Source organism: Salarias fasciatus, chromosome 3 (assembly GCF_902148845.1).
Source record: "Salarias fasciatus chromosome 3, fSalaFa1.1, whole genome shotgun sequence".
NCBI lineage: Eukaryota > Metazoa > Chordata > Actinopteri > Blenniiformes > Blenniidae > Salarias > Salarias fasciatus.
Window position 1 is genome coordinate 20,309,500 of NC_043747.1, and position 10,683 is coordinate 20,320,182.

Below are 10,683 nucleotides of genomic sequence, written 5' to 3' on the forward strand. Positions count from 1 at the left end.
TGGAGGCGGCAGTTGTGGGTGGTGGGGGGTTCTGGATGTGGGGTTCGGTGTTCCCTTGCCTTCCGGGGGTGTCTCCCACAGGATGTGACAGTTGGATGACGCGGGAATGTGAGTGTGTTTGGGGTAGGGTGTGTGTGTGTGTGTGTGTGTGTGTGTGTGTGTGTGTGTGTGTGTGTGTGTGTGTGTGTGTGTGTGTGTGTGTGTGTGTGTGTGTGTGCTTGTTAGCGTGTGCGTGAGAGGGTGTGAGTGTGTTCGAATGTGAGTGTGTGTGTGTGTGCGTTTGGTTTAGGGATGAGTGATTGTGTGTGTGCGTGTGTACATGTGTGTGTGTCAGTATGAGTGAGTGGGTATGAGTGTTGGGTTGGGGCGGGGGGGAGTGAGGCGGGAGAGGACAGGGGGTGGGAGGGGTGGGCCGGGCGGTGGACGGGCGGGGGGGTGGGTTCCGGGTGGGGGGTGGGGTGGGGTGGGGTGGGGTGGGGTGGGGGGGGGTGATGCCCTGGATCTCGGGGTGCGTGGCCGGAGCGCTGGGGGGTGTACTGGCCCGGGGTGGGTAGCCGCCCGTGTGGACTGGTTCTCCCGGGTGGGTCATAGCCCTTCGCCTGGGTGGGGGGTTGGCTCCTGGGCTCTTGGGCCTTGGGCTCTCGGCCCTGCCCGCCCCGGGCGTCCGGCGCCCGGGGTGGACCGGCTCCTGCCGGTCGTGGCTCCGCGGGGCCCGGGCCCCGGGACTGCCGGGGTCCCCGGCCGGGGCTTTCCTCTGCCCCGTTTCTGGACTGGAGCGTGGGCGTCTGCCTGGGGGGGGCGGCTTGGATCCGGGCTCTGTGATGACCGCCGGCTGTCTGGGCTCTGAGGGCCTCTCTGGCCTGCTTCTGGCCTTCTCAGAGGTCAGAGGTCATATATGCATGATCACTATCACCATCACTGTCACCATCATATTCACATGATCACGTTGATCTTTAATCACTCTTTACATACTGGGTTACCTTGTCTTCTTGTGGTGGTTAGATTAATGGTGATCTGTAGCAGACCTCTCTTGATGCACGCCCCTAGTTTACTACTAGTTACGACTAGCTATATTCAAAAAAAAAAAAAAAAAAATACGGTTTGTGGTGTCCTTGCATTTCCCTCCTCCCCTACACCTCCTTTTATTTTTGTGGCCTGGTCTGTTCATTAATATGGTTTGGAAAAAAAGAGGAAGAAAAAAAAAAAAAATGTATGTATGGTTCTGTAATTTTCTGTGTTGGTTGTCGGCTCTGTTTTGGTGTTGTCTGGATTGGGGGTTTGGGATTGTTCTAGGTTGCGTGTGGTGCGTCGACAACACTGTTTTGTATTGTGACTTTGTACATAGGTTGTGCCGCCCCCCCCCCCCCCCCCCCCCCCCCCCCCCCCCCTTCCGTTCTCCCTCTCTTTATCTTCCTCTCTTTCTGTCCCTGCTCTCTGAGCATTTCCGTCCCGGTCCTGTCCGGTAGCCAGCTTTAAATAAAGGCAGCAGCAGGAGGAGACTCAGTCTCGTCCTGCTGCTAATATTAAAATCTGTTCGGATAGTAAAAGGCTACAATCATACAATATTGCACGCCCCAGCTACCGAACAGGACAAGGGAAAAAAAAAAAAAAAAAAAAAAAGTGAAGCGTCAATCAGACAGTTGCTTCAACCAATCAGATTTCGAGTTGGCGACTCAGCGCCTTCTAGCTTCTAACAACCGCATATCCAGGCCCTCTGATTTACATTCACCAAGAGATACAGTAGGGGGCGGTATGCACCTAAGTTGTTGGTCGCCTACCGCAATTATTCCAAAGAAGAAGAAGAAGAAGACCTGAAGAGAAATAAAACTTATGCCAGAAATACCACAGGGTGAGCTGGACTTTCAGCCCTGGCTTTATGGAACTGAAACGCACAGATAATCTATATGACAGAACAGTTGAACTCTTTTTGAGGAAGGAAAGGAGGATGTATTTTGTTTTCAAATAATTGGGATTTTGGTGAGTAAAATGTTCCTCTTTTCCTAAATAATATTGCTGTTTTATTAAGTTGTTGATGCTCATTGTATGTGCACAGATGTAGTAGGAGAATTGTGCACTTCAGCAAAGACATTTATTCTGGCTGCACAAGTATCTATCTGCTGTGCAACAACTCTTTATGTGCATATCTGCATAATAAGATTTTTTTTGTAGACAAAATAGTTATTGAGAGGTGGATTGGTTCAGGCGGATCTGTTCTGAAGGCCTTAATGTGAAATGCACGGTCCGCCACTGTGAATGTCTCATTGTACTTTTATACTGATTTTAGAATAATTTGACAACATTATCAGAGACAGAAGGAAATAACACTTTAGCACACTTTTAAAACATGTATTTTATGTCCAAAGAACAGTTTAATCAAGTCAATATATTTGTTGCTCCCTCATGACGAAAAACACATCTTTACATGAAGGCCATAGTTTGAAAGAGTTCTTTTTTGTTGTTGCTGCTGCTTCCTGTCTGGAGTCCAGACTCTGCAGCTGTTCCCTCCTCCAGGTTCTGAGCACATCAGTGACCTCCGGGCAGCACCAGGATCATGTAAATGGTCGACATGTGCTTGATGCTGTAAGTGGACAGCATGGATGATTCCTCCATTGTCTCCCCGTGGAAGACCAGTCGGAGGTCGCCGTCTGAGGACACATTAGGATGAGACATTTGTCCTGGAGAACAACTACTGTCACAGCTCTGCCCCACACCCTGTGATTTCCTGGGGTCCCAGACCTCAGTTATAGCTTTAGTCACTGATCATTAACACTGAATAACAGAAAACCTACTGTATTACTCTTGTTTTCAAGTTGTGAAGTCGCTCTACTGGTTATTCAAATCAAATATTTGTTTAGTTTCTATTAATAGCTGCTGCTCAAAATATTTGTGGTTTTCCTTTGCTGGTTCATGAAATGTATTACTTGGTGATATACTGAACAGTTACTGCTTAGAGCAGCAGTGGACTTTATTGGTTACTAAAACAGTTCCTTTAAGGGTTAGTGAAGATTCCCATATAATTTTAGTTGCTGCTTTGAAAAATAGTGGAGCAAGTTTACTGGTTACTAAATAAAGACTTACTGATGCTGAGTTGTTGAACGATTATCTTCTTCAGAAGCAGAACACTCATCTTCTCCAACTGCTCCTCTTTCTCACACAGGTCGATGATCTTCTTCTCTCCTCTGGGTCCATGTACTTTAATCTGAAGTCCCATTTTTGCATCCAAGTCTCTAGTTATTTGTTGACAGGGCTTGAAGCCCTCCGGCACAGTGCCGGAAATCCGGCGTGGAGATATTTTGGGTTTTGTTTTTTTATTTTCTTCTCTGTAAGCAGTCATTAAGTGACCGTTCTAACTACCAGTGGTGCTCAATGTTCAGGAGTTTTAGCCAATCAGAGCGAGCTGGGCGGGCCTTAAGTGTTTCACACTTTGGACAAAGCATCTGATTGGGTTCTAGCCATGCGCTGATCACTTCAGTGTCTTCTCTCAGCGGCGAGAGAGCGGCCGCTGAGTTCGCTGAATTCTCGCCGCGTGACCGCTCGCCGCTTCCTGGCCGCTCGAAAACCATATATTTTCTATGTAAAACGGGCCGCCCTTGCCGCGCTACTCGCTGCCGGTGTGAATGCCCCACAAGTCGACGGGCGCGTGAATCTTTCGCTGGAAATGCTCGCCGCCGGCCGCCTCCCGCCACTCAAGATTGAGCGTCAATCATTACATTGACTTTGTGTGTAATCTCATCGCATTAAAGTTCGCGTCGCGTCCGGTTCAAACATACTGGAGCTTGTTTGAGCGCCGTGGAAAACGGAGGCAGACCGCCAGAAGTGTCTGAGCTCTGTGGCGAACCGAGCAGGCGGAGAGTTTGGAGTTCACGTCCTGACAGTCCTGGACTGAGGTTGTTATGGCTTGGGAAAAGAAAAGAAAAAAATCCCCCCTATCGTCTCACTATTTCCTCTTATCGACAGGTCGGTTAACTTCCCAAAAATGTTGGAAAACACAAAACAACAACAATAAGTTGTTTCAGTTCAGTTTCAGTTAGTTTTTTTTTTAGGGACAGTGTACATGTAAACATTATCCTTCAGAAAAAGGGAAAGATGCCTGTCCCAGGTTGTAGCATACTTTTGATTTGATTTATTTATTTCATTCATTGAAAAAAAACAAAAGGTGAATGCAACATACTTGCATCCACATACTTCAGCACAGATATGATGAATGAAAAGGAACAGAAAGAAGCAAAAGCTTTTAATATCTGCCCCTTATCAATTCAGAATCCTTTACACTTCCCGTGTGCGTGCATGCTGCTAATTTCCGCCTGTAGTCCCTTTGGCGGGTTGTATTAAAATAATAAACAGTAAAAACAAATGAAATGAACAATTTTCTGAACAAACAACAAGTTTCTAACAGTAAAAAGATAGTGACAGTGAGGCCAGTACATTTAAAATGGATAGCTTTAAGAGTAGACAGAGCAGAGTTGTCTGCAAACACAGGCGCGCACGCGCGCGCGCACACACACACACACGCACACACACACACACACACACCCTGAGAGTGTAAAGTACCCCCCACACACCCATACAGTATTCAATAAAATACCCCCCTTCCCCATCCCACCCTTATCTAACCATGTGTGCAAACTTGAGTTGATAGGATCCATTTCTTTACCAAACAGGAGAAGGACTTAAGGTTTGTCAGGCTATTATTTCTGTTGGGAGGTTATTCCACTGATCTGTGGCTACACAAGAGAAAGATGATTTAGTAAATGTAGTTTTTTATCATGGGATACAACATTCTCCCCTTGACACTGATCTAGTGGTCCGCGTTGATGTCTCAGAGCGCAGAGAAATAAATTGTTTCAGTGGTGGAGGTGCGTCATTATGTATGATCTTAAAAAGCAGGCAGAGATTAGCATGCATGATTATATTCTCAAGACTCAACATTTTATATTTCTGAAGCACTGAGCAGTGGTGGTGTGAACGCTTTTTCTTATCACGAACTTTTATGGCGTTTTTGTAAAATGAATTTAGTGGTTTTAGAACTGTTTTACAAGCTTGTACTGGAGTGGGTCTGGTGGTTGAATGGGAAGATGAAGACCTGGCAGTGCTGTCAACGGGAGTTAAAGGGGCTGTATCATGCTTTTTTAGCTAGTCCAAACCCTAGAAATGGCATTAACATGGTAATAGCTTGTTTTTGGCACTAAGGAAAAGTCATTTTGTGCGAAATAAAAGATTTTCTGGGGCCAATTCTGAAACCCAGAAGAGAAAACGCTCTGTTTCACTGAAAATCCCGCCTCTCCCCCTGTGGACTTTGACTGACAGCGTACTTCAACCAATCAGTGCTTCAAAACAAATGCTGGCTAGCTTTAGCTCTTTAGCTCTAGCTTCTCTACACGCAAAGACACGCGAAAACATCTTTTTCTGTTAGAAATTCAACCCACCAAGTACAGACCCTTCAGACTCTTGCTTGACTGTTGCTTTCAGACGAGGGTCAAAGTTTATCTCCGTAATCGGAGATATAAAAAAAGCGGCAACGCTGATTGGCGAGGGCCTGCGGGAGGGGGGCTCAGGGGAGCCATCTTCTCCGTGTGACGTCAACATGGGAAACAGAGCGTTTTCACGGGTGGGTGAGGGGCTGCCTCTCTGAGCAGCACAAACAGGAGGAAAGCTTAAACACGCAGGCATGAAGGAAAAAAATGCTTTGGGGGTGTTTTTGGTGAGTACATAACTATATAACAAGGTTAAAACATACAAAAAGTGAATTTTGCATGATACAGCCCCTTCAAAGGATAAGTCGGTTGAAACAGTTTCCACGTCGTCACCCCCCCACCCCCCCACGACCGCTCCCAAAAGAATTTCAGGCATGCTATCTTTTCCTGCTTCAAGCCCTGTGTTGATGAAGCTCTCTGTCTGAACAGCTTCTCCTCCTCCTGCTGTCTGTCAATAATCGGTGCAGAGAGCTGTTTAAAGGAGTTGACAAGGTTTTACTTTCTGTTTTGTTGGATTTTAGGGAGAAACCCAGCTGGTCATGTGGCCAAGAGAAGAAAAGCGATTGGCAGTTTCGGGGATTTCAACTCTTGAGGCTCGTGAAACACGTGACTTCTGTGAAACAGTGCTCCGGCATGAAGGTGAAAGGATATTTAGAGAGTGTAGAGACTCAGAGAAGATGGAATCCAGTGAGAGCAGGCAGGAGGAAAAAAGTAAAGAGAGAGAATCCACACCGGAGGAGAAGCGCTACGACCAGAACGATCCGACTCTGACCATCGTGGATGAAGAAGACCAACTAGACTGTGAGTCCTCAGTGGGTAGAAGACTTCATGGTGTCCACTCTGTGTCAGCCTGATACTCTGAACTGTTTTTCTCACATTCCTTCATCATTCACAGTTGAGTTGGACAACTTTACGTCTCCCAGAGCTCTGATGTCTTGTGGTCACGTCGTCACCCCGACGTCTCTCACCAACTGGTGCCGCCGGCAGCTGGACCAGGTCTGTACAAGGTTCAGGTCACTCCCAGTCCACCTTAAACCTTTTATTTACCCATCAGTCCACCTTAAACTGGACAAGTGAATAACAATTGAATTTTTAGTCCCAGTAATAAAGGTTTTTATATTCTCTTTCTTTGACCTATGATAGATGATTTTCTTTTCCTCTTTGACCTTTGAAGGGCCAGAGATTCTTTGCTTGTGGGATGCCTGACTGTGACGTTCAGTGGTCCTTCGAGGAAGTCCGTCGAATGGCTCTTCTGACCCCTGAAGAAATCCGCTACTTTGAAATGAAAATATCTGAAAATGCCAAGGATTGCTTCGATATTAAATCAGTGAGTATTACTTCAACTATTGCACATTCACTCAAGTTATTCTGTCGTCTGTAGCACCAATATATCTCAGAAATGATCCAATATTTTACCTCAGATTTGCTTGAGTAGCAGTAGACTTTCAGTGACTAGAAATGTAAGACTGAATGGGTTTGGACTGATTGTTAATATAGAACTGAGAAGAGCAACTTTATCAATCTTGGAGGGAAATTCTACAATATTATTGTTTTATTTTGCTAATCTTATCAATTATCTGATTGATTCAAACAGTTGCTGGTCAAGTAACCACGCTCATAGGAGCTAACAAACCAAAACATTACAGTGAAGCCATAACACTGCTGGATCTCCTTAAAGATGGTCTTGAAGTTTTTATTCCTTCAAACATATGAAGAAGCTGGACTCCATGTTGGGAAATGTCTGCATTAACACACATTTCTTTTCCCTCTTCAGTGTCCTGGCTGCCAGTCCACAGTGATGAGGAGCGATTTGAACGACCTCTGCACTCAGTGCACGGTGTGCACCAATGACCGTAAAGAACCTTTCTTCTTCTGCTGGCAGTGCCTGAGAGAGTGGCGAGGCCCGTCGCCACGTACAGACCGCTGTGACAACAAAGACTGCTTCAATAAGTCCCTGGAGACTCTGAAGAACTGTCCAGACATGACCTTCTTAAAAGTGAAGGGGGTCACCGGCTGCCCCTCCATCCGGGCCTGTCCCTCCTGTGGCTTCCTGCTGGGACACGACCAAACCGGCTGCAAGAACTTGGTGTGTCCTCGATGCGGGGAGGAGTTCTGCTTCGTGTGTCTGAAAAAAAAAAAAATCTGCTGTGAGACAAGAGGCATTTATGACCTTTGCTCTGGTGGCGTGGCCCCGAGACAGACCTCCATACCCGCTCTGAAGTGGGAAGACTGGTACCGTTAAGTTCTGCTCGTGATCCAGCTCTCAGTAATCTTGGAGGGTTTTCACAACATTTGCCAAGTTAGGTTGATCCATAATTTGAACATGACACTTCAAACAAAATGCTGCTTTTAATCTGTAGTCATGGTAACAGGATGCTACATGTAGGAGCCATTTATCATTTCGTTAGTTAACCACCAGGGGGAGCAGTAAGGGGAAGTACAAAGGGAGCACACAGGTGATCAAGGGCAGGTGTGGATAGAGGGACAGGTAACAGTCTTTCAGTGTGTCCAGGCAGCGTGTGGATGGTGGGATTTGTGGCTTGTGGAAGTGGAACTTGTGTAAGCTCACCCGACCAAATCTTTACCCCTGTAACCTGTGGATTTAACAACACATGGAAATAAATGGGTCGCAGCACCCAAACGCAAAAAGAGCTAAACTGGATTGATTGATGCGCCGTACGGGCACGCGTCCGAGATTCTCCCTCTACACCCTCAAAGGACTCAAAGTGTAGCAGCCCTATAGGGAAAGGGCTCTACACTACCCTTTGTTGTCGTCTTCCGTAGTCATGGAAACGTGATGGTTATGTGGTTACAAACTTTTTGAGATTCAGGAACACATTTGAAATGTGTATATATTCATAATATGAATGTGGATATAGTTATATTTGTGTCTGAAATAAATTGTCATCATCACTCAGGAGTCATGGAGCGGTGTGTAACACAATCAGAGCAAAGTAACTACAGTTTATCAAACTGGCATCATCAGTAAAATCCTGGGGCCAGCAGTGCTGCTCTTCACTGAGGTTCTTCTACAGATCTGAGTGATGCTGTGGTGCCACAGTGTGACCTCTGACCCTGCAGGATCTGCAGTGTCTGTGGGCCACCATCAGTGCAGCCAGCAGAGAGACACACAGAGCCGAGGCCACAGCAGGAGGGCTGAGAGGAGACCAGGTCCCAGAGTCCCACGACCAGCTCTCACTGCCGCCTCTGTGAAGAAGCCCAGAGAAACCTTCACAGATCGGTCAGTAAATCTGCTAATTTGACATCAGTGTTGACTGGGTTGTACACAACGTTGGCTTTAGGGAACATACTAACACACTGTTTCAAATATCCCAAATTCTAAAACTTAATGAGATTATAAATCTGAAAACCCTACTAATTATTTATAAGGCCATTTATAGCAAACTTCCTGGAAACATCCAAAGCAGGTTCTTAGAAAGAGAAGGTGGATACAATTTTCGGTGGAAACATAACCTTAACGTCCAGTGTATGCGTACAACCCTGAAGAGCCAATGTATCACCAGAAAAGGCGTGTACTTGTGGAATGAATTAGACAACAGCAAAAGCATCTAGTAGTGAATCACAATTCAAAAAACTATACAAAATATATGCACTTAAAGAATATGCTGAAGAGCAATGAGTGAACTAATCCCCAAAATAAGTAAATCGATCCATGGACAGACACTTATACACTACAGTGTGTACGTGGCTGGGATGGAAATTGTGGGTTCTGGTTCTATGGGTAGGTTCATGTGCATGTAAAACGTAAATATATTTTCAGTTGCAGTTCTCACGTAAGTCTTAGTACACGTAGCACCACTATGAGACTGTAATGACTGTAATGTCCGGGGTAGGCATATATAAGCAATAGCCTCAGCCTACTCCTTTTGAGTTACTTGACTTTTGAGTTATTTGACTTCTTTTCTTGTTTTCTTGTATTCTGCTTGTTGTATCTTATTTGTTTTAGATTGTACGAGTTGGTTTAACCAAATGTTCTGTCACGCTCTGTGCCCCTCCAGCCATGTGGGGGCGCTCTGGGTCGGTTTTGGTTTAGTTTTCCCCATTTTTCCATGCCCTGTCTCACCTGCTTGTCTGTTCCTCATGTTCTCCTGCCTGGTGTACTTCCTCGTTAGTGCCCTAATGTGCCTCACCTGTGTCCACCTTATTTAAAGCCTAAAGCCCCCTCACTTGTCCTTGTCGGTTCGTGTGTGTGTGTGTGTGTGTGTGTGTGTGTGTGTGTGTGTGTGTGTGTGTGTGTGTGTGTGTGTGTGTGTGTGTGTGTGTGTGTGTGTGTGTGTGTGTGTGTGTGTGTGTGTGTGTGTGTGTGTGTGTGTGTGTGTGTGTGTGTATTTCTGAAGGATAGGGAAACCTGGCACGACCTACCTCGTGGGGACATTTTTTGGGTCCCTATGGGGGGAACAGTGTTTTCTTGACCATGTTGTTGTTACTGAAAAAAGTAAAAGTGCAAAAACATTTCTTTAGGGCTACGCTTTGTTTTGGTCTGGGTTAGGATAAGGGTCAGGGTTAGGAGTTAGACATGAATGGGAGTCAATGGAAGGTCCCCACGAGGATATAAATACAAACGTGTGTGTGTGTGTGTGTGTCTGTCTGTCTCTGTGTGTGTGTCTGTCTCTGTGTGTCTGTGTCTGTGTGTGTGTCTGTGTGTGTGTCTGTGTGTGGTCCATGCCTGCACCTCAGCTTGTTTTGCGTTCCTGTTACCCTGCTTTTCTGGACAATAAATCAGCTCTGGTCTGTCTGACTGCCTGCGCGTGGGTCCTTCTGTAATGGTGTTATAAGTTATGTTAAAATGCTGTTAAAAACAAATGTGAATTTGTGTAATGTAATATAAGTTCTGTTAAAATGCTGTGAATATGTTAAAATACCAAGGGACAGAATGTTTTAATTCATGAAAGTATTTGGTTAAAAATAACAATTCATGAAAGGTTAAAAAAAGATCTAAAGTGAAATTCATAGTAGTTGATCAAATTATCTGTTATCCATTGCTTTGGTCTCCCAGGCAGACAGCCGGTGTTGAGCCAAAGAGGGTTAATCTGTGTGTTAAACATGATTAATATCTGATATTGTTTTGAAATATGTATTTGTGTGTTATTCGATAATGTTTTCTGCAGTGTTTTTGCTCCTACAAGCTTATTTCTTTGAGAATTGTTTATGATCAGGTTTTGATTGCTCATGCCTGAGCCCTGTGGAG

At 45.5% G+C, this 10,683-nt stretch overlaps 1 protein-coding gene across 2 annotated transcripts in view; it reads left to right on the forward strand.

Moving 5' to 3' along the window:
- The window catches only part of LOC115385841 (E3 ubiquitin-protein ligase RNF19B-like), a 26,033-nt gene extending 16,403 nt beyond the window's left edge, over positions 1-9,630 (forward strand). Inside the window, exons 2-6 of one of the 2 annotated variants that reach the window (XM_030087920.1) lie at positions 2,487-2,580; positions 5,996-6,275; positions 6,370-6,470; positions 6,649-6,801; positions 7,249-9,630. In XM_030087920.1, the coding sequence (XP_029943780.1) occupies positions 6,014-6,275; positions 6,370-6,470; positions 6,649-6,801; positions 7,249-7,716 (984 nt within the window). In that variant the 5' untranslated portion in view covers positions 2,487-2,580; positions 5,996-6,013 and the 3' untranslated portion in view covers positions 7,717-9,630. The remainder of the gene's footprint in view (positions 1-2,486; positions 2,581-5,995; positions 6,276-6,369; positions 6,471-6,648; positions 6,802-7,248) is intronic. The other variant, XM_030087919.1, reaches the window with a different exon arrangement.
- Positions 9,631-10,683: the final 1,053 nt, after the last annotated feature.